The sequence below is a fragment of the Microtus ochrogaster genome, chromosome 5 (genome assembly GCF_000317375.1).
Source record: "Microtus ochrogaster isolate Prairie Vole_2 chromosome 5, MicOch1.0, whole genome shotgun sequence".
NCBI classification, from domain to species: Eukaryota; Metazoa; Chordata; class Mammalia; order Rodentia; family Cricetidae; genus Microtus; species Microtus ochrogaster.
In genome coordinates, this window is record NC_022012.1 from 21,133,859 (window position 1) to 21,161,817 (window position 27,959).

The 27,959-nt window shown below is 44.0% G+C and overlaps 3 protein-coding genes and 1 non-coding gene across 5 annotated transcripts in view; 2 read left to right on the forward strand and 2 right to left on the reverse strand.

The window, feature by feature from the left end:
- Positions 1 to 4,459, reverse strand: part of LOC101989346 (beta-galactosidase-1-like protein 2) — a 65,771-nt gene extending 61,312 nt beyond the window's left edge. Inside the window, exon 1 of the mRNA XM_013346138.2 lies at positions 4,343 to 4,459. The gene's annotated coding sequence lies outside the window, so the exon portion shown is untranslated. The remainder of the gene's footprint in view (positions 1 to 4,342) is intronic.
- Positions 4,460 to 4,994: 535 nt separating this feature from the next.
- Acad8 (acyl-CoA dehydrogenase family member 8) lies at positions 4,995 to 23,028 on the reverse strand (the record flags this gene model as incomplete). Its single annotated transcript, XM_005346967.3, has 11 exons — positions 4,995 to 5,598; positions 7,743 to 7,845; positions 8,416 to 8,568; positions 9,125 to 9,222; positions 9,315 to 9,450; positions 14,028 to 14,165; positions 14,519 to 14,595; positions 14,959 to 15,068; positions 15,596 to 15,765; positions 18,195 to 18,295; positions 22,833 to 23,028. Coding segments are annotated over 11 exons (1,335 nt in total), but the record flags the coding sequence as incomplete, so codon positions are not given.
- On the forward strand, positions 18,798 to 18,907 carry LOC113456172. The gene has a single exon (XR_003377031.1). It is a non-coding gene; the product is annotated as a U6 spliceosomal RNA (small nuclear RNA).
- A 54-nt stretch (positions 23,029 to 23,082) lies between the features above and the next one.
- The window catches only part of Thyn1 (thymocyte nuclear protein 1), a 9,357-nt gene continuing 4,480 nt past the window's right edge, over positions 23,083 to 27,959 (forward strand). The window contains exons 1-2 of one of the 2 annotated variants that reach the window (XM_005346969.3): positions 23,083 to 23,196; positions 23,354 to 23,489. In XM_005346969.3, the coding sequence (XP_005347026.1) occupies positions 23,447 to 23,489 (43 nt within the window). In that variant the 5' untranslated portion in view covers positions 23,083 to 23,196; positions 23,354 to 23,446. Of the gene's footprint in view, positions 23,197 to 23,338; positions 23,490 to 27,959 lie in introns of both variants that reach the window. The other variant, XM_005346970.3, reaches the window with a different exon arrangement.

The window sequence follows — 27,959 nt, forward strand, 5'->3', positions numbered from 1 at the left end:
ACTCAGCAGTAAAAAACAAGAACTTCTTGAAGTTTGCGTACAAATGGATGGAAATAGAAAACACTATCCTGAGTGAGGTAAGCCAGACCCAAGAAAAAAGAGTTTATATTCTTAAAAAACAAAAAAACAAAAAAGAAAACCCAAAAATCCATTTACCTATTGAGTTATTTTTATTTCTCACCATAAATTTCTCTGTATGTGTGAGTATGTGTGCGTGTGCATGTGTGCCATAAAACACACAGATGATTTGTAGGAATTGGTTCTTTTCATCCCACATGGGTCCTGAGGAACAAGCTCAAGTTACCGGGCTTGGTGACAAGCACCTTTATATACCAAGACTTTATTTGGATTGGTGTAACTTTTTTTTTTTTTACCTGAGACAGGGTTTTTTTTATATAAATTTATTTATTTATTAAGGATTTCTGCCTCCTCCCTGCCACTGCCTCCCATTTCCCTCCCCCTCCCCCGATCAAGACCCCCTCCCTCATCTGCTCATAGAGCAATCAGGGTTCCCTGACCTGTGGGAAGCCCAAGGACCGCCCACCTCTATCCAGGTCTAGTAAGTTGAGCATCCAAACTGCCTAGGCTCCCTCAAAGCCAGTATGTGCAGTAGGATCAAAAACCCATTGCCATTGTTCTTGAGTTCTCAGTAGTCCTCATTGTCCGCTATGTTCAGAGAGTCCGGTTTTATCCCATGCTTTTTCAGACCCAGGCCAGCTGGCCTTGGTGAGTTCCCGATAGAACATCCCCATTGTCTCAGTGTGTGGGTGCACCCCTCGCGGTCCTGAGTTCCTTGCTCGTGCTCCCTCTCCTTCTGCTCTGAGACAGGGTTTTTCTGTGTAGCTCTGGCTGTTCTAGAACTTGCTCTGTGGTCCAGGCTAGTCTCAAACTCAGAGATCCACCTGTCTCTGCCTCCCAAAGTGATAAGATTAAAGGCATGTGCCTCCACACTTGGATGACTGCTGTAATTTTAGAATAAGTCATAAAAAATAAGATCTTCAACTTTGGGGACTGGAGAGATTGCTCAGTGGTTAGGAGTACTTGCCTCTCAGTTTCCAGCACCCACAGGGTAGCTCCAGTTCCAGGGAAATAACACCTTCTTCTGGCTTCCACAGGCACTAGGCAGTCATATGGTACACATACATACATGTAGGCAAACCATCCATGCAGAAAAGATGTAAATAAATCTCTTAAAGGCCGGGCGGTGGTGGAGCACGCCTTTAATCCCAGCACTCGGGAGGCAGAGGCAGGCGGATCTCTGTGAGTTCGAGACCAGCCTTCACCTTAACTCTTTTACTTATGTATTCAAAATCAAATCAAATACTCGGTAGTAAATATTCAACAATGGACATATCGAGATCCTTTGTATTTCCATACTTTTAAAATAAATTTGTCATATTCTATTTTCATCCACCACACACAATCTGCACTGACTTCAACTGATTATGTAGATGAACTAAATGGCAAACCTTAATGTAAACAATGAGATTTTTTCCCACAACTTTTAAATTTTTCATAGCAATATTAAAAATCTTCAGTGGAGAGGCCCTGCATATCTTTACATTTGTACTTAAATGTAAATGTTTGAGGACACCACTGCGATATTTTAAGTCTTCACTCCCCAGTTTCTTATTGTTAGTATTGGGAAATTGTAGTGGCATTTCAACTGTATTTTAATAAATAAAGCCTGCCTGAAGATCTGAGAGTAAAACAGTCCCACTGGTCAGCCTTATAGACCAGGTTATGGTAGCACACACCTTTAATCCCAGTAGCCACACTAGTTGCCGTAGAAACCGGGCAGTGTATGCCTTAAATCCCAGTGGTGCACACCTTTAATCCCAGCCCTGGAGAGGAATATAAAACGGAAAAGGGGTGGTGGGGGGGCGGGGGAGACAGTTCTCAGACACAGTCTCAGATCTGAGATTCCTGGAGGCAGGATCATCATTTCAGACTGAGACAGAGATAAAAGTCGATGGCTGGTTGCTTTGCTTTTCGGATCTTCAGGTTGAACCCAAATTTCTGACCGTGAGGTTTTTTTTTTCCAATTTTTTAAATTGATTTTTATTGAGCTCTACAGTTTTCTCTGCTCCCCTCCCTGCCTCCCCCCTCCCCCCTTCAACCCTCCCTACCAGATCCCCATGCTCCCAATTTACTCAGGCGATCTTGTCTTTTTTTCTACTTTCCATGTACATTAGATCTATAAGTCTCTCTTAGGGTCCTCTTTGTTGTCTAAGTTCTCTGGGATTGTGGTTTGTAGGCTGCTTTTCTTTGCTTAAATTTTTATTAATCGTGCTTCCGGAGATATACTGGAATGTATTATTTTTGATGTTGTGGAACAAATGGCATACTAGGCAGGTACCGTACCCCTGAGCTATGGCCTCAGCGCCACTCTGCTCTTTGTGGAAGCACACCACCACACTGCCACACAAGATTTCAGTGAGGTCGATCACAAGACTCAGTTCAGGGACCACAACAAAATATCACAGGCCGGGGGTGGGATGCTTAGCCAGCAAACATTTTCTCAAGAGTTCTAGATCAGAATGTCACAAGTTTATTTTCTGTTTATTTCTAGAGCTGTGAGGGACAATCTACTCCATGCGCCTGTTCTGGCTTCCTGTGACAGTTGGCAATGACTGGTCATCTACCTTCAGCGATGTCCTTGGGCCCGAGACTCCACATGACTCTTAGTTGTTATACTGTTTCATAGGTCCATCCTACAGTAGATCTTATCACCTTATATATACTAATTATATCTGCCAAATTAATTACCATGCCAAGATGTCCGGAACTATTTTTGGGGGGGAACTCATTTCAGCCCACAGCATCATCTCAATTCCTTCAGCGGTGTTATTTTCCTTCACCCTAAACAAAAATGTCTTATTATATATCTGGACTTACCACAGGTGTCTCTCAAAGAACAGTGAATATTGCTATGGTATTTTTTTTTTACTTATAATGCAAAATAATGATGGGAATTAGTTAAAAGTTCATTGGCCATGCTTGCCAGGTCATTAGGAATATGGAATCTCTTGGTAATATCTGAAGATGACAGGAAGAACTTTATTTCAGTGCTGGAGGTAGAAGTCTCGGAGCTCCCACACACTAGTTAAGTGAGCTACATTGCCAGCTCACAATAGGGTCACTCATTCTATATGTAGCCCAGGCTGCCCTGGAACTCATAGCAATCCTCCTGCTTTGGCCTTCTGAGTGCTGGGATTACAGGAATGAACCATCCCACTTAGTTTGTATTTTTGTTATTTTTTTTATTACTTTTAATTATGTGTATGTCATGTGTGGCTGTGTGAGGGTGTACACATGAGTCTAGGTGCCTATAGAGGCCAGAGTTACTGAAGCTGTAGTTACAGGCAGTTGTTAGATGCCTGATGTGGGTACTGGGAATCAAACTTGGGTCCCCTGGAAGAGCAGCAAGTATTTTTAACTGCCATGCCATCATTTCAGTTCCATGGAATGTACTTTTCAATAAGCGTAATTTCAAAGGCATCAGTATGGATAGCATTGTCATTGCCTTGAGGAGAAACAGGAACTTCAGCAACGCCAGCAAACAGACTGGTTAAGAGCAAGGTCTCTAGAATAACAAGGTTCCACAGTGGACATTCTCAGACTATTCTACAACCTCTTTCCTGCACTTCCCTGTTTCCAAGCATGGACTAGGAGACTCTCACACTGTGACAATTTTTTTTTTTTTTTTTTTGGTTTTTCGAGACAGGGTTTCTCTGTGGCTTTGGAGCCTGTCCTGGAACTCGCTCTGTATACCAGGCTGGTCTCGAACTCACAGAGATCCGCCTGCCTCTGCCTCCCGAGTGCTGGGATTAAAGGCGTGCGCCACCATCGCCCGGCTTACTGTGACAATTTTGAATACTCTTAAGGATGGATTAATCTGGAGCCAGGGAAATCGTTCAGTGGGTAAAAGTGCTTTCTGTACAAGCCTGATGATCTGTTTGATTCCTGGAGACCCATGGTGGAAGGAAATGGATTCCTAAAAGTTGCTGCTTCACACACACAAAGTGTTTGTGAACATCATACATGAAAATCATACACATGAACATCATACACATCATACACACAAACACATGAACATCATATACATCATGAACATCATACACACACCTACACACAAATGAGTAAATAAACCCCTACCCATCTTTATCCATCTTTCTATCCGCACTTAAGACATTTTCTGTTTCATGCCAATCCCAATCACAATGAACACAAATACAACACCGCCCACACAAGTCTTATACGCCCTCTCCTGGCCGCTTCTGTAGAGTAGCCTCCCTTTAAACATTAGCCATCTTCGTAGAAGCTTAATCTTTATTTTTACCTTCTCTGTGAACCTCTTTCTGCCTTCTTCGCAGGCTATTCCATCTGTACAGATACTCGGCCCAGGCATTACATCCAGCTCCTGTTAAGTCCAACTGTGGACAGCAGAATCTCATTTCCAACTTTGAATCACACCTTGTTTCCCATGTACAAGACAAGTTCAGACAGAGTAAGCCTTCAGAGAAGCAAATGTCTATTATAGCTATAGGCATACATCTTTTTCTATAATCAGTGACTTGTGGTTAACACTATATATTGGACATTTTTCTTTTCTAAACATCAAAAGATGGATTAAGTAATGTAGCAGGGTTTTCCCCAAAGTCCTCATCATTGAATAATACTTAAGACTTCCATATATGACGAACAATGCTGTTTGCAAAATTACTAATTAAAAGATGTACTTTTAAGAAGACAAACTGCCTTAGGAGACATTCCTAATTATTCCAAAATCCAATTAAATACTGAATTAATATAATTATCCCCAAATCCAATGGAATACTGAATCAAATATATACTGGATCAAGTATAGTTTAATTTATAGTTGAAGGACAGAGCAAAGAGGTAGATTTTATTTACCAAGGTACGAATAAAAGTATTTAAAAAGATAAGCATCCCCAAAAGAGGAAATAAAAGCCCATATAAAAATCCAAATGTTCCAAATAACCTTAGCCCTTGACATTTATTATGTGGTAGCAGGAGCAAAGGTACACCCCAATTCATAGCTTAGCAGTAGGTTCCCAGATAATTCACTTCATCATGATCCGAGTTCAAGACTGATGTCCTGAGACACCATTGGTGCAGAACAGAGAACAGAAAGAAACAGGCTGTCCGCTGCCCTTGCCTCCCACACTGCCTCTGTAATCAGGAAACACTTCATTGAAGTAGCCAGACCCTAGGTCAAGAATTAATAAAACGTACATCATGTGGATCCAAGCCACAATGCTGACTGCTTCTTTCCAGAACGAGGAAAGCAGGGTGGCAGATCTTCTGGTATGGCTCCTCAGGGCCCTTCCAGCTCTACTGAGAACCCTGTTCCTATCTCAGAGCCAGCATTGCTGCTGAGCGTTAAGGTCCTCTAATAGAAGAGCACGGCCCCTTCAATGTACGGCAGGATCCGTTAGCAATTGAACAGCCTGTATGAGCACTCACTCAACACTGACTGTGGCTGCGCATGAACTCCACGCTAGAGTCTCCAGTTTGGGAGCTAGTCCTGAAGCAGGCTTCGAGAGATCAGTATCCTCATTACTTCATTGCTACCTGCAAGAGGAACAATGAAGGATTCAGTAGGAAGAGGGTAGCCATGGATTTAAACTGTAACCGTTGCTTCTTTTGTAATTACCAAACAACGACAGTGTAAGAAACAGTATTTACACTTGCTGTTGTTTGGTTTGAGACTGGGTCTAATGTAGCGCAGGCTGTCCTTGAACCAGATGTATAGTTGAGGATGACCTTCAACTCCTGACCTTCCTGCCCTCACCAGTGTTAGAATTACAGGTGTACAACAGCATACCCAGTAATTTATTTTAATTACATGTATTTATTGTGTGTGCAAGTGTGTGTATGTGTGTGGGTGTGTCATGCCATGGTGTGTATGTGAAGGTCAGACAACAGTGTGCAGGACTGCTTTGCTCCTTTCACCATGTGGGTCCTGGGGATCAAATTCAGGCCTTCAGGTTTGACAGTGGGTACCATTACCAATGAGCCATCTTGCTGGCTCAGTGGGATAATATTGACATTTTTAAACATCTCTCCTTACGACAAAAATGACTGTATTAAACAAGAAAAATAGTATGACTCTAATTTTTAAAATTTAGTCATACTTGCAAAAGGATAGAAAAAAGTTCAAAGAATTTAACAACAAAATTATAAAATCTCCTAGATGTAGAAACAGGAGTCATTTTTTCTTTTACTTTTTGTATATTTTATAGGCTCAGCAGTACACATATCTTTTGTAACCAGAAAACTAATGTATAAGATAAAACATTTACCTTGAAGGAGGGAATTAATAGCTCACTTTATTTTTGATAGTGGCCTTCAGTATAAACAAAATACAAAGTAAAGCCCTTGCAGAACCAATAATCACACAATCTCAAAGAAAGCTAAATCTAAATTTCTTCACAAAAGGATAACATTTTCTGATGTGGGAGTGATTTCTTATTAATAAAGAAACTGCCTAGGCCCATTTGATAGGCCAACCCTTAGGTAGGCGGTGAAAACAGAACAGAATGCTGGGAGAAAGAAACTGAGTCAGGGAGTCGCCATGGTTCTCCCACTCCAGACAGACGCAGGTTAAGATCTTTCCTGATAAGCGCACTTCGTGGTGCTACATAGATTATTAGAAATGGGTTAAGAGGCCGAAACTAATGGGCCAAGCAGTGTTTAAAAGAATACCGTTTCCGTGTAATTATTTCCGGGCATAAGCTAGCCATGTGGGCGGCCGGGTGCCGGGGACACAGCCTGCAGCCTAACTCAACAATTTTCCCTCAAAAAAACAACTCTGGAAGTTTAATTTCATTGTAAAGGCCTGAGGCAAATCAAGGTCAGAGGTCCAGTTCGGATAGAAGCAGTCCTGTAGGTTCAGAACTCAGACAGGGACAGTGGGGCCCAGTCTGTTTCCACACCAGTGACCCCAGCGTTCACTTGGCCCAGTGAATCAGAAACTCTGAGGGTGGGACTTACAAGCCTACTTGTAAGTCCTCCAGAAAAAGATTATAGTGACTCAGCTACAACATGAACCCTTTGAAGGCAGGGAAGCAAATCCTTACAGACTTCTGTGACCCCAATAAAGTACCCCTACACTGTTTCACCAAGAAATACAAGAGAAGCTTCCATCCCACGTGTCTGCAATCCTGTAACAGCTCTGGCTGCCTACACTAGCTGGGACAGAGCAATGCTACTTCTGGGCATATGCAGTGATACTGAGTGGAAGGCACACTCTGTGTCTGACTGATAACTCTCACAGTTGGCCAACCAATGTCTGAAGATAAAATCCACATGCTGGTAACTTTACTAAACACCACTAGCAATACTGACATGGATAACATTTAGATAATGTGGCTGCCAAACTACTGTTTGGGAGTTCAGGATCCCTGAGGTCAGTCTTACAACAGGACAAAATAATCACCAGTGTACTTTCCAAGACTGCTCACATACTAGCTGGGGTTGAACCTTCTCTGAAATCTACAAAAGAAGTGGAGTGCAGCTTCACTCATGAGCATAAAGCAGAATCTCCTGGCTCCCAGCTTAGAGTGTTTTCTGATGTAGCAGCAGACCAATTTCAGAGGAGGGCTGAGGAAAGGGAGAATTGAGAAAAAGACAGAGAGCCTGGCAGGATTCCAGCTCAGAAGTACTGAGACAGGTTGGGGAAAGCGTAGCAGGAGAACAACTCTGCAAAGTTTTACCTTCTAGGATTTGGTGGACCCTGGAGTCCCGCATATACTGTTGAACAGCATAATCCTTCAGGTAGCCGTAGCCCCCATGCATCTGCACAGCCTGGTTGCAGATCTGCTGGGAGACAGGGAATAGATGTCTTTGGTCCCAGGAAGCCTGTGGAGTACTTGGCTCCCCTCCCCACTCCAAACCTTAGTCTGGCAGTCTGCTATACATGGACGAGAGAATGAACGGGGCCCAAGAGGAGCTCCAGATTCTAAATGGTCAGACACGAAGGCCATCCTCCTACTGAACCAGTCAAACAAGGCACAAACATCTGCCTTTCTTCTTCAGGCTGTTCTGGAGGCAAAGCTGTCTACAGCCCCCATGACTTATTATAGGAAGTCCAGGCGCCCCCTAGTGACAATACAGTCTCAGCGTGGAAACAGCTCTGTGCCTTACCAAGAACATACCCGAAAGCAGAGTCTTCCTGACGTTTTAATGTCATGGAGAAGGCCACAAGGGCAGCAGGGGGAGCTCGACTGCAGGTCGTTCACAAATTCATTTGTATCCTTAAGCCCCAAAGTGATTCCTTCAGTGCCTCAGGAGGTTAGGGTTCTATAGCTGACTCATTCCTCTCAAAGTCCCTAAGCAGAGCAGCTCTTCCTGTCTTCTGCCAGAAAGGCCAGAAGACTTGTCACTTACAGTAAAGCATTCCTCTGTAGCAAAGAGCTTGGCCATGGAACACAGAACCACTGCGTCTTCCCGTTCCTCCTGCAAAGCCACTGCTGCCATGCGGATCATCACCCGAGAGGCAACCAGCCTGGTGGCCATGTCTGCTAACTGGAATTGCAGGTACTGCAGCCACAACAGAGGATGAACCAAAAAGGCCACATGAGTTTAAACAGGTCATCTGGGAACTAATCTAGAACCACTGATAAAACAGCTTGAGCTGGCAAGCTGGCTCAGCAAGCAGAGGTACACACACATTCATAGATAAGACAATCTGAGTTCTACCAAGATGATCCCGTGGGTGGTAGGAGAGAACCAACACCTGAAACTTATCTCGTGACCTCTACATCCATGCATACAAGGATACATGTATGACATGCATACAACTGCATGCAGGCACACATCCATACACCCCCCCCACACACACACATAAGCATAGATATCTCAAATTAGGAGCCTTTTCCAAACACATCAAAGTCTCTCGCCACTTCTAGAGACGCCTGCATTGTTTACCTTGGTATTACTGCCTCTTGAAAAAAGGCACAGATAAATGTACAACATATATTCTGATTAAGACAGTGTAAAGTTCTTCACGGGATATCAGTCCCACCCAATCCCACCAAGAATGGGGGCCCAAGGGAAGGTCTCAACAGAGTACAAATGCCAAACCTAGCTGTCTTACCTGGTTTCTGGCTAGCGGCGCTCCAAACTGCTTCCGGACCTTGAGGTGCTCTTGGGTAAGGATAATTGACGCATGAGCTGCCCCAAGAGAGCAGGATGCTGGAGGGGAGGAGTAAGGACATCACCTGAGCCTGAACAACAGTGCTAGCCTCAGCCCTTGCCTTCCTTCCCCAACTCCTTTCTGGCCTCACCAACATTGATCCTTCCGCCGTTCAGTCCTTTCATGGCGATGAGAAAGCCCTGCCCCTCACTCCCAATTCTGTTGGCCACAGGGACAGCGCAGTCTTCAAAGATCACTGCTCGGGTTGGCTGTGAGTTCCACCCCACCTGGCAAAAATCAGGGTCTGGGTGGCTGCCCAATGATTCCCCAAGCAGGGATGACTTCCCTGTGGACAGAAGCCTGTAATGGATGCCAGCACCCTGGCACTTAAGCCCATAAGAACACCAAATAGAGAAAAAAAGTTCAGATGTGAAGATTTATCAACACTTAGAAAGATGCTTATATTCAGAAAAGCGGTGTTTTGTTTATTTTTTTTTAATTTATTTATTTATTGAGGATTTCTGCCTCCTCCCCGCCACCTTTTGTTTATTTTTTAACATGGTCTTTTTTTACTCTGTAGTCCAGGCTGACCTGTAGTATGTTCTTCCTGCCTCAGGGTCCAAGGCCCTGGATTGTTAGGTGTGAGTCACCATGCCTGGCTAACACAGTGCAATGTATTACACAAATCTACTTTGCATAATCTATCTACAAACACTTCTTACTTCCTGAAGGATCAGGACCAAATCCATCCTCAGTTTTACTGTCTCTATGAATACAACTTCTTTTTTTTTTTTTTTTTTCCCGTGACAGGGTTTCTCCGTAGCTTTTTTGGTTCCTGTCCTAGAACTAGCTCTTGTAGACCAGGCTGGCCTTGAACTCACAGAGATCCGCCTGCCTCTGCCTCCCCGAGTGCTGGGATTAAAGGCGTGCGCCACCACTGCCCGGCTTGAGTACAACTTCTAAAAGAGATTTTTTTGGAAAAGTTTACTTTTAGTATATGTGAGCACACAAGGCAAGCACGAAAAGTTTACTTCTAAAGGCTGTGAACAATAAGCACACTTCCCCTTTCAAAGGTCTAGTGCTGTAAGCAGATAAGAGAAAGGACATGCAATGTACTGGAGAGCCCTGATCTAACGTTTAGCTGCAAAGAGACTCGGTAATATACGGTCAACGTGCGTTAGCCAATTACGCTCCTTTTTCTGACTTGGCATTCTATGATCTTACTGTGGTGGTCTGAAAACAGCCATTGAATTAGCAAATGCCACAAATACAAGTTTTTTGTTTTGTTTCTCCAAGAAAAATGTCTTACTAGAACGTCTCTGGATATGTCAAATGTAAGCCCAGAAAAACTTGAGAACACTTGAAATGCAGCCTCTGTCGCAGATCTACCTGGTCATCATTTCCACCAGACAACTCCCAAGTCATGACATGGAGACTTATTATTAGTTTTGAATGTTCGCCCTTACACAGGTAAGCTCTTTTAGCTTAACCTGTTTCTTTTTATTTACCTTTTGCCTTGGGGCTTTTTACTTTTCTTCCCTTCTGCATATTTTAGTTTCACTGTTTTCATGTCTGCTGTCCGGTGGTTGTCATGGTATTTTTCTTTTGCTGTGAGGTGTCACCATGACCAAGACAACTTAAAAAAACCATTTAATGTGGGGCTCACAGTTCCAGAGGAGTTAGAGTCTATGACAGTCATGAATTTACATTCTGGTCCAAAGGTATGAGGCAGAGAGAGCGCTAACGAGGAATGACTTTTAGGACCTTAGAGCCAACCTCCAGTGACACACCTCCCACAAGGCCACATCCTCTAATCCAGTTCTGCCAACTGCTGACCAGGACTCAGATGTAGGCCCATGGGGCCATTCCTCTAATCCAGTTCTGCCAACTGCTGACCAGGACTCAGATGTAGGCCCATGGGGCCATTCCCCATCCAGCGTGTCCTCGCACGTTCCTCTGTTTCTCCCTGAGACTGGGTTCTCTGGGAGACTGACTCAAACATGGGTTGGCTAGACTGCCTGGCCCATGAGCTATGGGAATCTACCTGTGTTCATTCCTCCATTTCCACACACACCGTTGCAGATGTGTGCGCAGCAACACCTGGATCCTTACATGGGCACTGGGGATGTAAGCTGAGGGCTTGTTGCTTGTGTGGCAGGCATTTTCCCCCCGAGCCATGAAGATGCATCCTTCTTACACTAAAGATCTCACAGGTGTGAGGTGGCAGCAGCTATTCATAGTTTGCTTCCTTAGTGACAAGACTTTCTTAAGGCCAAAATGTTCACATGCATTCTTCCTCTCAGATGTCTGTATTCAGTTTGAGGAGATGAAAGACAGAGGGAGCCATCACACAGGGCGGTAATGGGCTGAATACTCAACCTTGCTCTTCTAACTTAAATTAACCCGTTTCAGACTTTGGGTAGAGACTACAGGAGCTTAAAAGAGGACAAATTCTGGTCCAATTTGTTCAGTTTTGGTTCTCTGAGACTGGATCTCATGGAGCCCAGACTGACCTCAAACTTGCTATGTAGTGAAGGATTGCCTTGAACTCCTGTTCCTCCTGCCCCTGTCCCCAGTGCTTGGTGTGAAGGCAGGCACCACCATGCCTGGCTACATGTTTTTATGTCAGGAAATGATGTAAAAGCTGTTTTTTCCAGGAAGGAGGGAGCTCAGGCATTGTGTATAGTTGACGGTGCTTATGAGCTGCCTTGCTGAGCCTGAGGGTCCTTTGGGTTTCTGGGTACCTTCATGAGGAGCTAACGGGGTGAAGCAGTGCAGCCTTTTTATTTACACATGAAACATCGGAACGGGACTTTGCTAAGAGGACCAACAAACTTTCAGCTTTATACTTTTATGTAGGAAACAAAGGTCATGAAGAAGTCAAGTGACAAACTCATTCTTCCATATAAAGCCCCTTAATAACTAAATCCAAGATAAAGTAATATAGTTATCCTCCTATAAAGTTAATACATAGAAGGTTAAAAGCTCTCATCAATATTAAGTAAACGCTAACTAAAAGACTCCAGCCCCTATCTTGCTCACTGCAACCCCACCCATCCACACCAAAATGCTTTTTTGCTTCTGAAAATAGGCAACTATGTTTGTTGTTACAATTTTGGGGTGTGTGTATCACATGCAGCCTGGGCTGGCCTAGTACTTGCAATCTTACTGGCCCAGACTTCCGAGTGATGGAATCATGTGTGCACCACCATGCCCAGCTGTAGAGATTCCATACAGATAAGTCCAAACAGGGCTAGGAATGACTAAGGATCATTGTGGGATATTTGTACATTATGTGAAGATGTATTGCTGTTACTGGTGTAATAAAAGGCTGAACAGTCAAAAGCTAGGCAGGAAGTACAGGCAGGATTTCCAGGGTGAGAAAAGAAGAGAAAGACTATCGACACTTAGGGATGAGAGAAAAGAAGAGAAAGAATACAGACACTTCGGGATGAGAGAAAAGAAGAGAAAGAATACAGACACTTCGGGATGCCTGGAGACATGAAGAAAAAACAGGATGTGCAAGATGGAAGAGAGATGACACCATGTGATAGAACATAGATTAATAGAAACAGGCTAATATAAGTTATAAGGGCTAGTTAGAAACAAGCCTAAGCTATAAGCCAAGCTTTCATAATTAATAATAAGTCTCCATGTCATTAATGGAGAGCTGACTGGTAGAACAGAAAAAGACTTGTTACAAAAGATTCCGTATCCTTCCGAGAGATAACATAGCCTTGAACACTATAGGCATCGAATAACCTGTTACTCTACGAAGAGCGGAGGCACTAAAACCTGTATCTAATCTCGTGGCAGTCGTTAAGAGCCCACAGCATCGTGAAGGAAAATCTGGAAGCCCTGTGCAGATACACGGAGTGTTTAGTTGTCACTTCATATCTGCCTTATCTCCAGAAGTCCTAATCTAAGGACAACAACTTTTGATCATCTGTCCTAAAGAAAAACTCAGTGAGTTCTATCTTATTGGCAATTAGATTACCACAAGTTTCCTGCATATGGGATTTCTTAGTCCTAGGAATATCTTATTTTTCAATGCACTTATGGAAACAAGTTCTTAGATGGCTGAAACACCTACAGCCTCTCCCTGTCAATGAGTATTTTATTTTTGCTTAGAGAAGAAAAGTGTCCTGAGACTTCTAACAAGCATCAGTCCTCTTGTAACTTGCGTCTTTTTTGGGATAACATAGAGTGATGGAAGCTGAGATACAGAACTAGGACTGCGGAGATGGCTCAATTGGTGAGGTGCTTGCTGTGCATATGGAATCTGAGTTCAACCCTCAGTACCCACAAGGGAAGCGGGTATAGCTCGGAAGGTGGTGACAGCAGGATCCCTGGAGTTTACTGGGCAGCCAGTCTCACTGAAGAGGTAAGTTCCAGGTTCATTAGGAGATGCTGCCTGGTCAGGCATGAAGGCAAAGGGAGGTAGACCTCGGTGAGTCTGAGACCAGCCTTGTCCTCACAGACAGAACAGCCAGGGCTATACAGTAAGACCGTGCCAAATAAGAAGAGTAAGATAATTAAATTTAATTAAAGGAGACCCTGAGCAAAAAATAAGGTGGAGAACAATTGAGGAAGACATCCAACATCAACTCCCCTCCAACATATGTACATAAACATACAGCACAGAAAAAGAGAAAAAAAATACAGAACAAAAGTGGACACAGAAAAAAAAAAGAGAGAGAGAATCTAAACAGTAGTAGCAGCGTATGAAACTAGATGGCAAAGTTTGTCTTTTCCCAGGTGTGTGTTTCTTTAGCTACAAACGTTCCATGAAAGAGGACAGGAGTTGGTCTAACAGACAGAGAGACTCATAGTTTGGATTGCTTACAATAGAGTAGCCACTCACCTTCTTCTCCTTCTTGCCAAAGCTAAGGCCAGGGGTTCCCTTTTCAACGACGACGCAGGAGATGCCTTTAGGGCCTGATCCTCCAGTCCGGCACATGACCACATAGATGTCTGACTCACCACCCCCACTGATAAAGGCCTGTGGGTGGAGAGGGGGTGTATGGGGATCAGCGATTGCATGAGTTCTGCACCTGACATCTGGGAAAACCGCTGGCACATGCCTGACGACAGAACAAAGGCATAATGACCAGAAGGGGGTAAAAGGTAAACGGCTTTGGCAGAGCCTACAGAATCGGGGCTTTGGTTTGTAAGAATATAAACGACAAAAATCCGTGCCATTGTGTAGAATGGGATCGTAAAAGATAAAGAGTGAGAGTCTCTCCCCAGCATGTAATCATGTGTGGGAATGCTAACTCAGACTCAAAGGATCTGAAGGCTATCAAGGGGTATGCAGGAACAGCCCCTGGTTGCCCTGGGAAAGCATGCTCTTACCTTGGAACCATTGAGGATGTAATGATCTCCTTGTCGTTTGGCTGAGGTTAGAATAGATGCAGCATCACTCCCACTTCCTGAAGTAGGGACCAAAGGGGAACAAACAGGGATGCCAGTCAGCGACATCAAAGCACCTGAGCACAGTTCCACATCCTAGAAATCTTCCTCGGATAGGTCATCATGCACTAGCTTAACATCCCATGGCCATAGAATCGTCCACACTGGGTAAAAACTGCTTGTACACTGTCTCTCTACCAAACCAGTTAGCAGTGGTGTGAAGCCAGGAGGAAGTCTGACCTACAGGCCCCAGGGATCTATACTACTCCACAGGCAAATGCTTGATAAGCCGGACTATGTGCCAACAGCCGGAGTTGCTCTCTGAACACACAGGCTCTGCTTCTCTCCTTGCTAGGTGTCACTTGCAGGGAGGATGAACACACCTGGCTCAGTGAGGCAGTAGGAAGCAAACTTCTCCATGGTACAGAGCGGTGGGCAGAATTTGTGCCTCTGTTCCTCATTTCCAAAGCTATCAATCATCCAGGCACACATGCTGACAAGAAAAGGCATCGACAGAAACACAGACAGAAAAGAGAATCCGGCGGAGAAGGGTGGGGTGGGAAAAGAAACAAAGGGCGACCAAGCAGAATGAAAGCAGGAGAGTGTGGGAAGGAAAAGAGACAAGTGAGAAGATTCAACTTGAAAGGAACAGGCTGGTTTAAAATCATTACTGGAATACTTATACCCGAGGCCCAGATGTTTCTCAGATTAATGAGTCCTAAAAAACCAGAGATCAATGTACTTCCTATTATTTCTCAAATTACTGGAGGTTTGGAGAAGTCTGCTGGTACCAAAACTGGGACTTGGAAGGTCAACAGGACTGATCCCCTAAGCTCTCATATAGAAGACAACAGAATCAAATCCAGCAGCCAGCTGCAGACCTATCGTGTACCGGTAACAGTTCAGTTTCTCAAGTACAATCAACCCAACACGATTCATGTTTTTCTCCTGAGTCTCAGGTTTTCGTACCAGCCCGTGTGAGTATAGCCCTCCACCATGCTTTTGGGTGTGGATACTCACTTGTGGATGCTGATGTAGGCAGTGGTGCTGGTGCAGCCTGTGGCCAATGCTTCAAAGATGACAGAAGCATCGAGGCGAGACAGTCCAGACCCACCCACGTCTGTTTGTACGTAGACCCCCCCAAAACCCAGTTGTGCTGCCTTCCGCATCATATCCACAGGGAACAGCTCCTACAGAAAAGAGAGCAAGGCAGGAAGGGACTGGTCCTGAGACAGGTTTTCTTTTAGAGGGGACAATAGAGGGATGAGGATGTTTGCATCTGGGAGATTATAGGAATACCCTTGTTATTTTATAGTGGTCTCAGTTAACATGGTCTCCAAGTATGTTTCAATAGGACTCTTTTGATATTATATGTGTCTAAATCTTTGATAAGCTAAGAATGACAAGGGACATCTACATAATGTCTGGGGTGACTTCTAGGGAAAGTCTCTACTGTTCTAGTCAGGGTTAGTATTGCTGTGATAAGACACAATGATCACAAGCAACTTGGGAAGGAGAGGGTTTATTTCACTCATACTTCCACACAACAGCTCATCATCCAAAGCAGTGAGGGCAGGAACTCAAGCAGGGCAGGTGGCAGGAACCAGATAGAGACAATGGAGGGGTGCTACTTATTGGCTTGCTTCCCATGGCTTGCTTCGCCTGCTTTCTTTTTTTCATTTTTTTTTTTTTATTGAGCTATATATTTTTCTCCACTCCCCTCCTTTTCTCCTAGCTCCCCTTCTACCCTCCCTCATGGTCCCCATGATCCCAATTTACTCAGGAGAGCTTGTCTTTTTCTACTTCCCATGTAGATTAGATTCATGTCTCTCTTAGGGTCCTCATTGTTGCCTAGGTTCTCTGGGATTGTGAACTGTAGGCTGATTTTTCTTTATGTCTAAAAGCCACTTATTAGTGAGCACATTATTTGCCTTTCTGGGTCTGGATTAACTCACTCAATAGCATGTTTTCTAGATCCATCCATTTGTTCATATATTTCAAGATGTCATTTTTTTCTGCTGTGTAGTACTCCACTGTGTAAATGTACCACATTTTCCTTATCCATTCTTCGGTCGAGGGGCATTTAGGTTGTTTCCAGGTTCTGGCTATGACAAACAAAGCTGCTATGAACATAGCTGAGCACATGTCCCTGTAGTACGATTGAGCATTTTTTGTTTATATATCCAAAAGTGGTATTGCTGGGTCTTGAGGTAGGTTGTTTCCTAATTTTCTGAGAAATCACCATACAGATATCCAAAGGGGCTGTACCTATTTGCATTCCCACCAGCAATGGGGGAGTGTTCCCTTTATCCCACATCCTCTCCAGCACAAGCTGTTATCGGTGTTTTTGATCTTGGCTATTCCTACAGGTGTAAGATGAAATCTAAGAGGTGTTTTGACTTGCATTTCTCTGATGGCTAAGGATGTTGAACATTTCTTTAAGTGTCTTTCAGCCATTTTAGATTCATCTGTTGAGAGTTCTCTGTTTAGGTCTGTATCCCATTTTTTATTGGATTATTTGTTCTTTTGATTCACAATTTCTTGTATTTTAGAGATCAATCCTCTCTCCTTTGTGGGGTTGGTAAAGATGTTTTCCCATTTTGTAGGCTGCCGTTTTTGTTTTGTTGCCCAAGTCCTTTGCTTTACAGAAGCTTCTCAGTTTTAGGAGGTTCCATTTATTAATTATTTCTCCCAGTGTCTGTGCTACTGGGGTTATACTTAGGAAGTGATCTCCTGTGTCAATGCATTCAAGTGTACTTCCCACTTTCGCCTCTACAAGGTTCAGTGTAGTTGGTTTTATGACGAGGGCTTTGATCCATTTGGATTTGAGTTTTGTTTATGGTGACAGATATGGATCTATTTTCATTCTTTTACATGCTCAGCTATGTTCATAGCAGCTTTGTTTGTCATAGCCAGAACCTGGAAACAACCCAAATGCCCCTCAACCGAAGAATGAATAGGAAAATGTGATACATTTACACAACGGAGTACTATACAGCAGAAACAAATAACGACAGCTTGAATTTTGCAGGAAAATGGATGGAGCTAGAAAACATTATTTTGAGTGAGGCAACCCAGACACAGAAAGACAATTATCACATGTACTCACTCAAAGATGGTTTTTAAACATAAAGCAAAGAAAACCAGCCTACAAACCACAATCCCAGAGAACTTAGGCAACAATGTGGACACTAAGAGAGACTCACATAGATCTAATCTACATGGGAAGTAGAAAGTAGAAAAAGACAAGATCTCCTGAGTAAATTGGGAGCATGGGGACCTTGGGGATGATTGAAGGGGGAGGGGAGAGGCAGGGAGGGGAGCAAAGAAAAATGTAGAGCTCAATAATTGCCAATAAAAAAATGTAAAAAAGAAAACACCATATAGGTTTGGCTACAGCCAGATCTTATGGAGGCATTTCCACAACAGAGGCTCCTCCTCTCTGATGACCGCAGCTTGTATCAAGTTGCCATCAAGCTCAAGCACAGCTACCATCAGTCTTCACACTTGCAGTAAGGGTTGGTGAGTGGAGGAAAGGAGCAGTTAGGACTACAAAGAGGGAGAGATAAGTCACTGCAGGAGGCATTTGCTGAACATCTACCCTCAAGAAGATTCCTACCTTCTGATCCCACTCCGCCATATTGGGAGCCATTTCCCGAGCAGCGAAGTCAAAGGCCACTTTCTGAAATCCTTTCTGTTCTTCATTTAGTCCCACGGAAGCTGTGAACAGGACCAGACATAATCAATTCTAGTATGGAAGTGAGAGAAGAGCTTTGCTGACAAGGAATGCCTCAAAGCGGAAGACAGATCTACTATAGAATTTCCTAGGCATATCCTCTAGCAGCAAGAGAACGGTGCTATTTATTATGCGTTTTATCGTTTCTGTTTTTGAGATAGGGTGTCCTGTTCTAGTCTAGACCGGCCTCAGGCTAGTGATCATCCTGCAGCCAGGACCCCAGTGCTAGCATCATGACTAGTTTCCTGGGTGGATAAGGGATAATTCCAGCACTTAAACATACCCACATTATCCTAAGGGTAATTCTCAGAGATCTCTTCCTCCACCAGTTAGGAAGATAAAGGTATAGCCCCAAATAGGTAGAGGCCTCAGGGAAAGCAGTGGGGAAGAACCAGATGCAAAAAGAATCAAAGTGTAAGAGAGCAGGAGGCATAAAGATACTAACTCATGAAGCACCACTGGGACTCCTTTTAAAGTGTGATTGTAGTGCTCGCTTGGGCAGCACATATACTAAAATTGGAACGATACAGAGAAGATTAGCATGGCCCCTGCGCAAAGTGTGATTGTATTCCTGTATTCAGTGTGTGAATGTGTGTATGTGCAGGTGCATGTAAAGGTCAGGACAACTTTTGGGACTCAGTGGCAGGTGCCATTACCCCCGCAAAGTCAGCTTGCTGACCCACCATTCTTCCTTTCATTCAACTGCCTTTTCAAAATTGTTTATCTCCTCTTCCTCATAAATCCACTCTTTCTTTAAATGAAGAGCTGGGGAGACAATTCAAAGCAAAGGGTTGCTTCACTGATGTCCCTTTTCAAGCTCAGCATCACTAAAAAAAAAAAAAACATAAAAGCCCTCAAATGGCATGTTTTCTGATGGGCTGCCCCAGCTTTTCTGCATAAATACCTTGAAAAAGTCTCCACCCAATCTCTGTGTATCTGGCAGCAGCCACTGTTTGTACTAATGCACTCATCTTACAATATCAAATTGAGAAATCATAATCTGTGTACTTTGGCGTGCTTTCCTGCTCAGAAAGCAATGGAACATATGGCCATACAACTCATGGATAACACTGATTTTTTTTTTTTTTTAAATAAAGCTTTCTACACAGTTAAATCCCCAACAGAGAAGTTGAACTCTTTAAGACAGGAAGGTTCCTGTCCTAGCCACTAGTGATATGACTTTGGGTAACTGCTTTATTTCTTTGACTGAGATAAAAGGATCTTAGGAGAATAAATTGGGAAAGTGAGGATGGGGAAATTTTCTAGGAACTCATAAAATTTACAAAGGCTACACTGTAAAGGCATCTCTTCAGAGGAAACAGAGAGACACTGATATAAGTAACTCGGCCCCCTAGCGGTGAAACACAGAATTTGACTTTTACATTCATCCCCAAAGACCACATTCTCTAAGGAAGGTAGGACTGAGTTGAAAAGCAGAATTGTCTACCAACTCGCTAGTCTCTAAGATGAAGCAGATTTCAACAGAGACAGGGCAGACACTGAAAGCAAAGAACTTAGGCAAAACTCTAGTGGGAAGCAGTGACCTTTAAAGACTTGAAACGAGGACAGAACAAATTCCAGGAACCAGAGCAGGGTGGCAGACCCAGCAACCTGGAGCGGATCATGCAGGCCTACACTGCTCATACCCATTTCTCCTCTACTGTGAGAACAACTGACTCAAGTGTGGAAACTACAGGAAGGAGTGAGCACACGCCTACACTTAGAGACCCAGTAAAAGGTGAGGGTGTGGTGATGGCTCGGGGGAGGGGGGAGGACACGCAGCTACTCTGTAGTTATGTTTTAAGGTATGGCCTTTCATCTAAAAAACTTTGGTCATTATGATACTGACGAATACCAAAGATGGGGACATCTGGGGTGGTATGGATATGGATGTAGACTTAAAGAAAAAGTCCAAGCAAATCTGACAATGAATTACTCGGGAGCCTGCTAGCTATGCTCAGTCTTTGCAATAGCTCATTAGTGTTGGCGGCAAAGTCCGTTCCTCTGGGGAAGATGTGGGCATCACTCTTAGTAAAAAGGTAAGTCAAGCATGGTGGTTCACACCTTTAATCCCACACTCAGGTGCCTCTCTGTGAGTCTGAGGCCCACGGGACCTACATAGAGAGTTCCAGAATAGTTATCAGGATTCTAGAGAATGCTTCCCTAAGAGACCCAGAGCAGAAACCTGAGGGTATCACCCTTAGGATTATGGCATGGGATTAAAAAAAAGAAAAAAAAAATCATGGTTTCCTTATGGGGGGAGGGGTTGACAGGCCATTTTTTTTCATGCTTTCTTGTACAATGCTGCTATAGGTCATAGTTTAACGTTTATCTGCAGAAGGAGGAAGAATACACCTGAGTGCCAATGCCTTGCCTAGCATGTTTTTTTTTTTTTCTCCTAGTACCTGGATCCAACTCATGGTACTAGGAGGAAAAAAAAAACTGTTGCAGTAAACTCACTAAACAACGAACAACAAAATGGGACCAGAGGAATACTTCCGTGGTAGGTACCTGTCAGCCCCAGCAAATCCCTAAGTTTGAACAACAGTAAGAATACCCTTGCACCCAACAAATATCTGAGCATGGATTGTGTAGCAATACTGGTGCTATAAAAATGAATAGGGTCCATTCACACACACACACACACACACACACGCACACACACACTTAAATGGTAATAATTTAAAGACATTAAGGTATAAAGAAGAGCTGCAGAATTTTACTTCTAGCAACAGCTCAATATAGAGTCTGTTGTTACTTGTTTTGTTTGGTTCTAGTTTTTCAGACAGGGTCTAACTCTGTAGCCCAAGCTACAGAGGTTGCCTCAAACTCGAGATAATCCTCTACCTATGCTTCTGATGTACTGAGATTACAGATATGAGCCACTATATCCTGCTTTAATATATACTAATAAATCTTTATCATATGACAGAATAAAGGGCTACTTCCTAAAATCAGCCAAGTTCAGGTAACCCAAGACTTAGAAATTTAGAATTTCATTCTAACTAAAGAAGAGTAGTTCTAAATAAGTTATATATAAGTAAATGCAATATTTAACTACATATTCTTCTTATATAACAAATACAGTTGACTTTAGAAATAGAAATGATCAACAGTAGGAAAACATTGCTTAGAGAAAAAAATAGAGGTGGTGGTAAATAAATAGCAAATTAAAGCCAACATAATGCCATGTTTATAGACTCAGCACTGGTGAGGTCAGAGGATCATAAATTCCATGTGGCAAATTCAAGAACAGCCTGGGCTGCATTGTGACACCCTGACTCTAAAAAGCAAACTGCCAGAGCTAGGTCCCTAACTCTAGCACCTTCTTTATTTTTTTAAACATTTTATTTTTTATTATTATTATTATTTTATTTTTTTGGTTTTTCGAGACAGGGTTTCTCTGTAGCTTTGGAGCCTGTCCTGGAACTCCCTTGGTAGGCCAGGCTGGCCTCGAACTCACAGAGATCCGCCTGTCTCTGCCTCCCAAGTGCTGGGATTACAGGCGTGCGCCACCACCGCCCGGCGCTATAGCACCTTCTTTAAAAGGAGTGAAAGAATCTAAGTTGCTCAAGTCAAACCAACACCTACCGGGAAAACTCACATTTTGTTCGTTTGTTTCTGGGACAAACTCTTACTAGCTTTGGTCAAACAGGGAGATTTTGGTTATTGCCTAAGTAGGGCAGTACCTTTAAAAGCGATTCTGATCTTCTAGAGAAAACAGTCTTCTATGCCTTCGCGTACTTTATAGATTTTTTTTCTCAATCGTCAAGGCCATGCTGCCATAAACAATGGACACTTATTTTAAGTAAATAAAAGTCATTTTTAAAATTGCTTCAGAAGAAAAAGGTGGTTTTGGGTTTTTGTTTGTTATTTTAAGTGACTGACAGAACCCGGAAACTGGCTGTGTATTCCATGATCAGCGTGGGTGGCAACCACACGCTGTTACATTCAAGTTTTCTGGCAGGTTCCTAAACAATCAGTTTGTAATCTCTGATAGGGTTTCTCAATGTGTGGTAATCTTTCTTTTTCCTGCAGTTTCTACAGTGTAAGTGTTTTCTACTCACAGATTATAAATTATGAAATCCACGTACGTGAAGAGAGCTTTCTCGACCAGCACCCATATTCTTACGTTCTTGCTACCTTGGGCATCTCTTGATACTATTTCAACCACCCTAAGTAACAATTTCCTTTATGTATGGGCTGGGGCTGGGGGGTGCGAGGCACTGGACTGGATTAAGAGCCGGTGGCAGAGACCACACGGAGCTGGTGCTGAGAGCAGATCCTGGGTTATGGAAGGAAGCAGGTTAGGGGGACCAGACTGGTATGGGGAGAGGGAAGCGGGCCCAGGACAGGGCAGAGTCTAAGAACGAAAGGAGTCCGTCAAGGGACCCGAGGACTGGACAGAGGGGGTCGGGTGTATGTGTCAAGACAAAGCCCAGAACCAGAAGGCAGTCAGAAACCTGGGCACGCACAGATGCCCACCAAGTCCCGTTCTCCCTTCGCCCGGGCGAGCCTTACGATCGATGCAGAGGGTGACGCTCCGGTGATCGGTCTGAGCGAGGGACCGGAATGCAGTGCACAGACAGCCAAGGCGCCGGGAGCCACACCGTAACATCGTCACAGCTGTTCCCACTCTGAATCCCTGGACCAGCTTGCCCAGGCCAGAACTTGCAGCTCGTGACCCTCCCCGTGGCACCCTGGGAGTTGTAGTCCATCAAGCCCTTGAAGCTTGAGCTCCAGGAGGACTACTGGGGTGCTGGGACTACAGTTCCCAGAGAACCTCTGGGCGGTGCCAAAGAGTTGTATCTTCCACACGGTACGCGAGGGCGCGCTAGTCGGCTCAAGGCGTTCTGAAGATCCATCTGGCAGAGCTTCTTCAAAGGTCTGGCTGGTGTGTTGAGAGAGTGATGGAGGAAAAAAACGAATAAGGGACTAAGGAGTGTTCAGGGGCAGATGCGAGATGGAAAGGGCGCAGATAACGAAGGGGCGGGTTATAATGGCTTAATATGATTTTTATTCACAAGTCTCGGGCCTTTTAGGCTTCCTTGCTTCCATCTTGCACCGTGCAGGCTGTGGAAGACAAGAGTTGCTTCTTGCACGTCCGGTTATCTTCAGCCTCCTGCAGAGACAGCATGCCGAGAACCCGGAAGAGGCTAACTGGGGCTGCTGGCCCAGGTGAGCCGCACCTAAGCTGCCTAAGGCAGCGGGGGGAAGAACGTTTCTGTAGGGCGTGCATTGTTCATTTTTCCACTTCCTAATTTTGGAGGGAAACTTTGAAGGTTGTTACTTACTGCCATCTCTATTCTTTCTGCCAAACTTCCACTTGAAGTCTTTACCTCTTGTTCGTCCATTCAAAAAACAAAAAACAAACAAACAAAAACAAAAGCACTAAAGATATTTGCAGATATTTGCAATACATACACGTATTGTGCTGTGGTGGCCCATGCACATGGGAGGTTGAGGCAGGAGGATTGCCTTAGACCAGCCTGGTTACATAGTAGTGAGTACCACCCCAGCTCTACACAAGCAGGGCCCTATCTCCAAAAGTGTGTGTGTGTGTGTGTGATTGTGTGTGTAGAGATAGATAGCTTTTCCACTACGGGTGGAAACAGACTATATTTTTAAAATTAGATTTATCAACTTTTTTATCTAGGCACACACAATGTCTTCAGAGATTAACGTGCAGGAATCAGTTTCCCCTTTCCAACTTGTGAATAGCAGGGATAAAACTCAAGTTGTCAGGCTTTGATTTAAAAAAAAAAAAAATGCCCTTGCCACCTAAGCCACTTTAGCAGCCCTTAGATTATTCTTCTGATGAAATAAGCCAGACAGAGGAAGCTGTGTGTAGTTTGGTATGGAATGTAAAAAAAGCTAAAATCTCGATCAGTTCCAGATAGTCCTTGACTACATAGAGTTTGAGGCCAGCTACAGGAGACCCCACCCCACCCTTCATCCCCTAACCCCCAACACACACAATTTGCTTTTCCTAGGTTTTTATCTTATCAACCTGTTAATTTGGGATTGCTAAATAATTGAGGATGACCTGAATTCCTGATCCTTTTGCCCCTACCCCCAAGTGCTTTCGTTGTAGGTTTGATATATTATCCAAAACAGATCTTAAATCTGGACAATGTATTTCAGAGACTACCCGAATCTTATCCATGGTTATTGCTGAGACACTCACTTAGTGCAGCTGACAAGCCCTGTCTGCTCCAGAGCTTTTCCGAGGTCCTTACCTTAGCTTGTGTCTCTGCTGGCTTTTCAGATTCTGTCTATGTGTGCCCTGGCCCAAGTGCTGGTGTCTGGAAGTTGGTTCTCTCGTTGATGGGCCTTAGGGGCTAGAAGTCAGGTCATCTGGCTTGGCAGTAAACGCCTTTCCTGATGCACTAGCATTTGTCTCTTAATGCCTGTGTTTAATTTTATGTCAAACCCCTTTCCTGTTTTGAGACAGACCTCTCTAGCCTAGTCTGGCCTTGAACTTGCCGCAAGGCTCATGCTTCAGTCTAAAATTCAGAGATTACAGACATTAGCCAACATGCCCAACTTAAAATCTTTTAAGCTCCAACTTGGCATCATTCTCGCTGGCCTCGGAATCCTCTTGTGTGCTGTACGAATCCCAGGTCGTGAGTTAAGCTTAGGTTGCTGCAGCCAGCAACTGGCTGTATTTTCTGCTGTTGAGGACTGTGTACTGCACCGTGCAGGAAAGCAGGAGCAAAGAACTTTAAATGCTTTCACCACAAACATTCGCCCCCGAGACAGCTCATGCCTGTCATCAAGACAACTGTGTTCTAGGCCAGTCTGGGCTACAGCATGGGTCCCCATCTCCAAAACGAACAAAGAAAAAAAAAACCATTTGTGATATTCCTACCTGCAGTCCCAACACCTGGGCAGTTAAGGTAGCAGGGCCAGCCTGAGCTTCAGAGTTGTGAGATTCTACCTCAAAATGGATAAATAGATGCTTCAGGAAGTATATTCAAACTGATTGAGTATTAAACAATGCATACATGTATGGAAACACTGTATGGCAGTTGGTGCCTGTTGAGTATGTACCATTTTTGTTTTCTGTGTCAGTTAAAATTCAATAGAAAAAGGCCATTGACTATAAGGCGAAAGCAGTGAAGGTGCAGACCTTTTCCAGGGGAAAGTGCAAACATGTATGAACAAAAGACAGGCTGCTGGAGGTCTGGAAGGGGCGGGATCATAGGGAAGGCCTGGAGAAGGAAGCAGATTTTGAGCCCAGCCTTACAAGAATGTGGGGGTTTCCCACTAGCAAAATCCTAGAACTAAGAATGCATGTCCTTTCATTCACAAAAGTGAATGTATACTATGGATACAAAGCAGAAATTGAGGGGCTGGAGAGATGGCTCAGCGGGTAAGAGGACTGGCCACTCTCCCTAGAGGTCCTAAGTTCAGTTCTCAACAATCAAAGGGTGGCTGCTCACGACCATCTGTAATGAGATCTGGTGCCCTCTTCTGGCCTGCAGCATACATGCAGACAGAACATTGTATACATAATAAATCTTAAAAAAATAAAAAAGTTTTTTTTTTTTTTTAAAAAGAGCAGAAATTAAGCAGTGGAAGGTAGAATGAACCTCTACTAAGAATGACAGGTTGCAGATCGATCACAACACATTGTGGTTATTTAACACACACAGAATGCCTGTGCTTTTTTTTTTAATTGAAAATAGATTCTTTCATACAATTCATCCCAACCACAGTTGCCCCTTCCTCTGCTCCTCCAAGCTCCCTGTCCCTAACCCCATCCACTCCCCCTCTGTCTCCCTTCAGAAAAGAGCAGGCCTCCAAGAGACAACCAAACACGAAAAAACAAGGTACAGTAATCAAGGCAAAAACCCTCACACAGAAGCTGGACTAGGCACTGCAACACGACTTTGTCCCAAGAGTTGGCAAGAGTCAAAGACACACCTGCTCCCAGTTTGGAATCCCACAAAAATACCAAGGTAACAGCCACAACATATATACAGAGACCTGGTACAGACCCCTGTGGGTTCCCCATGCTTGCTGCTTCAGCCTGTGAGCCCAGGTGAACCCTGCTTAGCTGATTTAGTAGGCCATGTTCTCCTGGCATGCTCCATCCCCTCTGACTCCTACAATCTTTCCTCCATCTCTTCCTTGCGGTTCCCAGAGTTCCAAGGGGGAGGGACCCTCTGGAGACCTCCAATTTAGACTCTGCATAACGTCTGGCTGTGGGTTTCTGTACCCACTTTCATCTGCCTCCAGAGGAAGCCTCTCTAATGACGTCTGGAGCAGGCACTAATCTAATAGTATGGCTGTTCTTAAGGAGAGCTGGGAAACTGTGCTAAGATAACTAAGTTCAGAGCATCATCCGTAATGATATTTAACGAAGACAGATGCAGTAGCAAACTAAATTCTGAGGTAACAGAGTAAGTTAACTGTAGGTCCACACATACTCAAGTGACAGTCGTGACTCGACTCAGGGCTTTGCTCTACCCGGCTGGATTGTGATCTACAGCACATGGCTCAGGTGGATGGAACACCTTCGAGGCTGTATCAACTTAGGGTTGGGGCCTGGCACGCTGAGTGACTGCTGTGTCCCAAGCACATTTTCTTTCACTCGCGGAGTAAAAGCCCAGTTTTGGGGCTGGGGATGTAGCTCAGTGGCACAGCACACCTCGCAAATTTGAAGCGTAATTGAGATGGGGAAACAAGGGCTGATGCTAATGAGCTATAATCCAAGCTAATTAGGATGGAGACTTGTTCATTCATGGCTCATCTAGACTACAGAGTGAGCTCAAGGCCAGGCTAGGAAATTTAGTGAAACACAGTTTCTCACTAAAATAAAAAAAAAAAAAAAGGTGGTGGGGTGGGATGTAGCTTAGTGATAGGTTGCTGGACTAGCGTGGGTAAAGCCCTGGGTTCGGTCCCCACTACAGGAGGAAAAAGATCTAGTTTTTACCATGTCTACATGGTTCTGAATAAACTTCTCTTGACATCTTAAAGAATCAGGCATGTATACAGCAGGAGAGAAGTATGGGATCATGCATTTATAATAATGAGTCTTTCCTTTGTATTATCAAATAATCACTGAAAACAGTTTCAAGTAAGTGCTTCCTTTCCTCATTGGAAAGTATAGTCATTAAAGGCACAGAATCAGGGCGGAGCACACTTACTGATTACTGCTGGTATTCTTTAACCTTAACCCCATGGGAGTAATTACTTCATTGAGTAATCTAGAAGGTATTCTGTAAAGGGGTATTCTTTTTTATTGATTACATTTCTTTGACAATTTCACAAATGTACAGAATGTAAATGGACCATTTTGTAAAAGTAAAAAAAATGTTTTTTGTTTGTTTTCTGGGACAGGGCTTCTCTGTGTAGCCAGGCTGTTCTGGAACTCATTCTTCTCAAACTCAGAGATCCACCTGCTTCTGCCTCTGCCTCCCAAGTGCAGGGATTTAAGGCGTGTGCCACCACTGCCCAGCAGCTTTTAAAAGTTTTTAATGCTTTTTTTTCATAGTATATGTATGTCTATGCACCACACTCATCTGCAGAGGCTAGAAAGGGTGTTAGAAGGCCGGCCGGTGGTGGCACACGCCTTTAATCCCAGCACTCGGGAGGCAGAGGCAGGCGGATCTCTGTGAGTTCGAGACCAGCCTGGTCTAC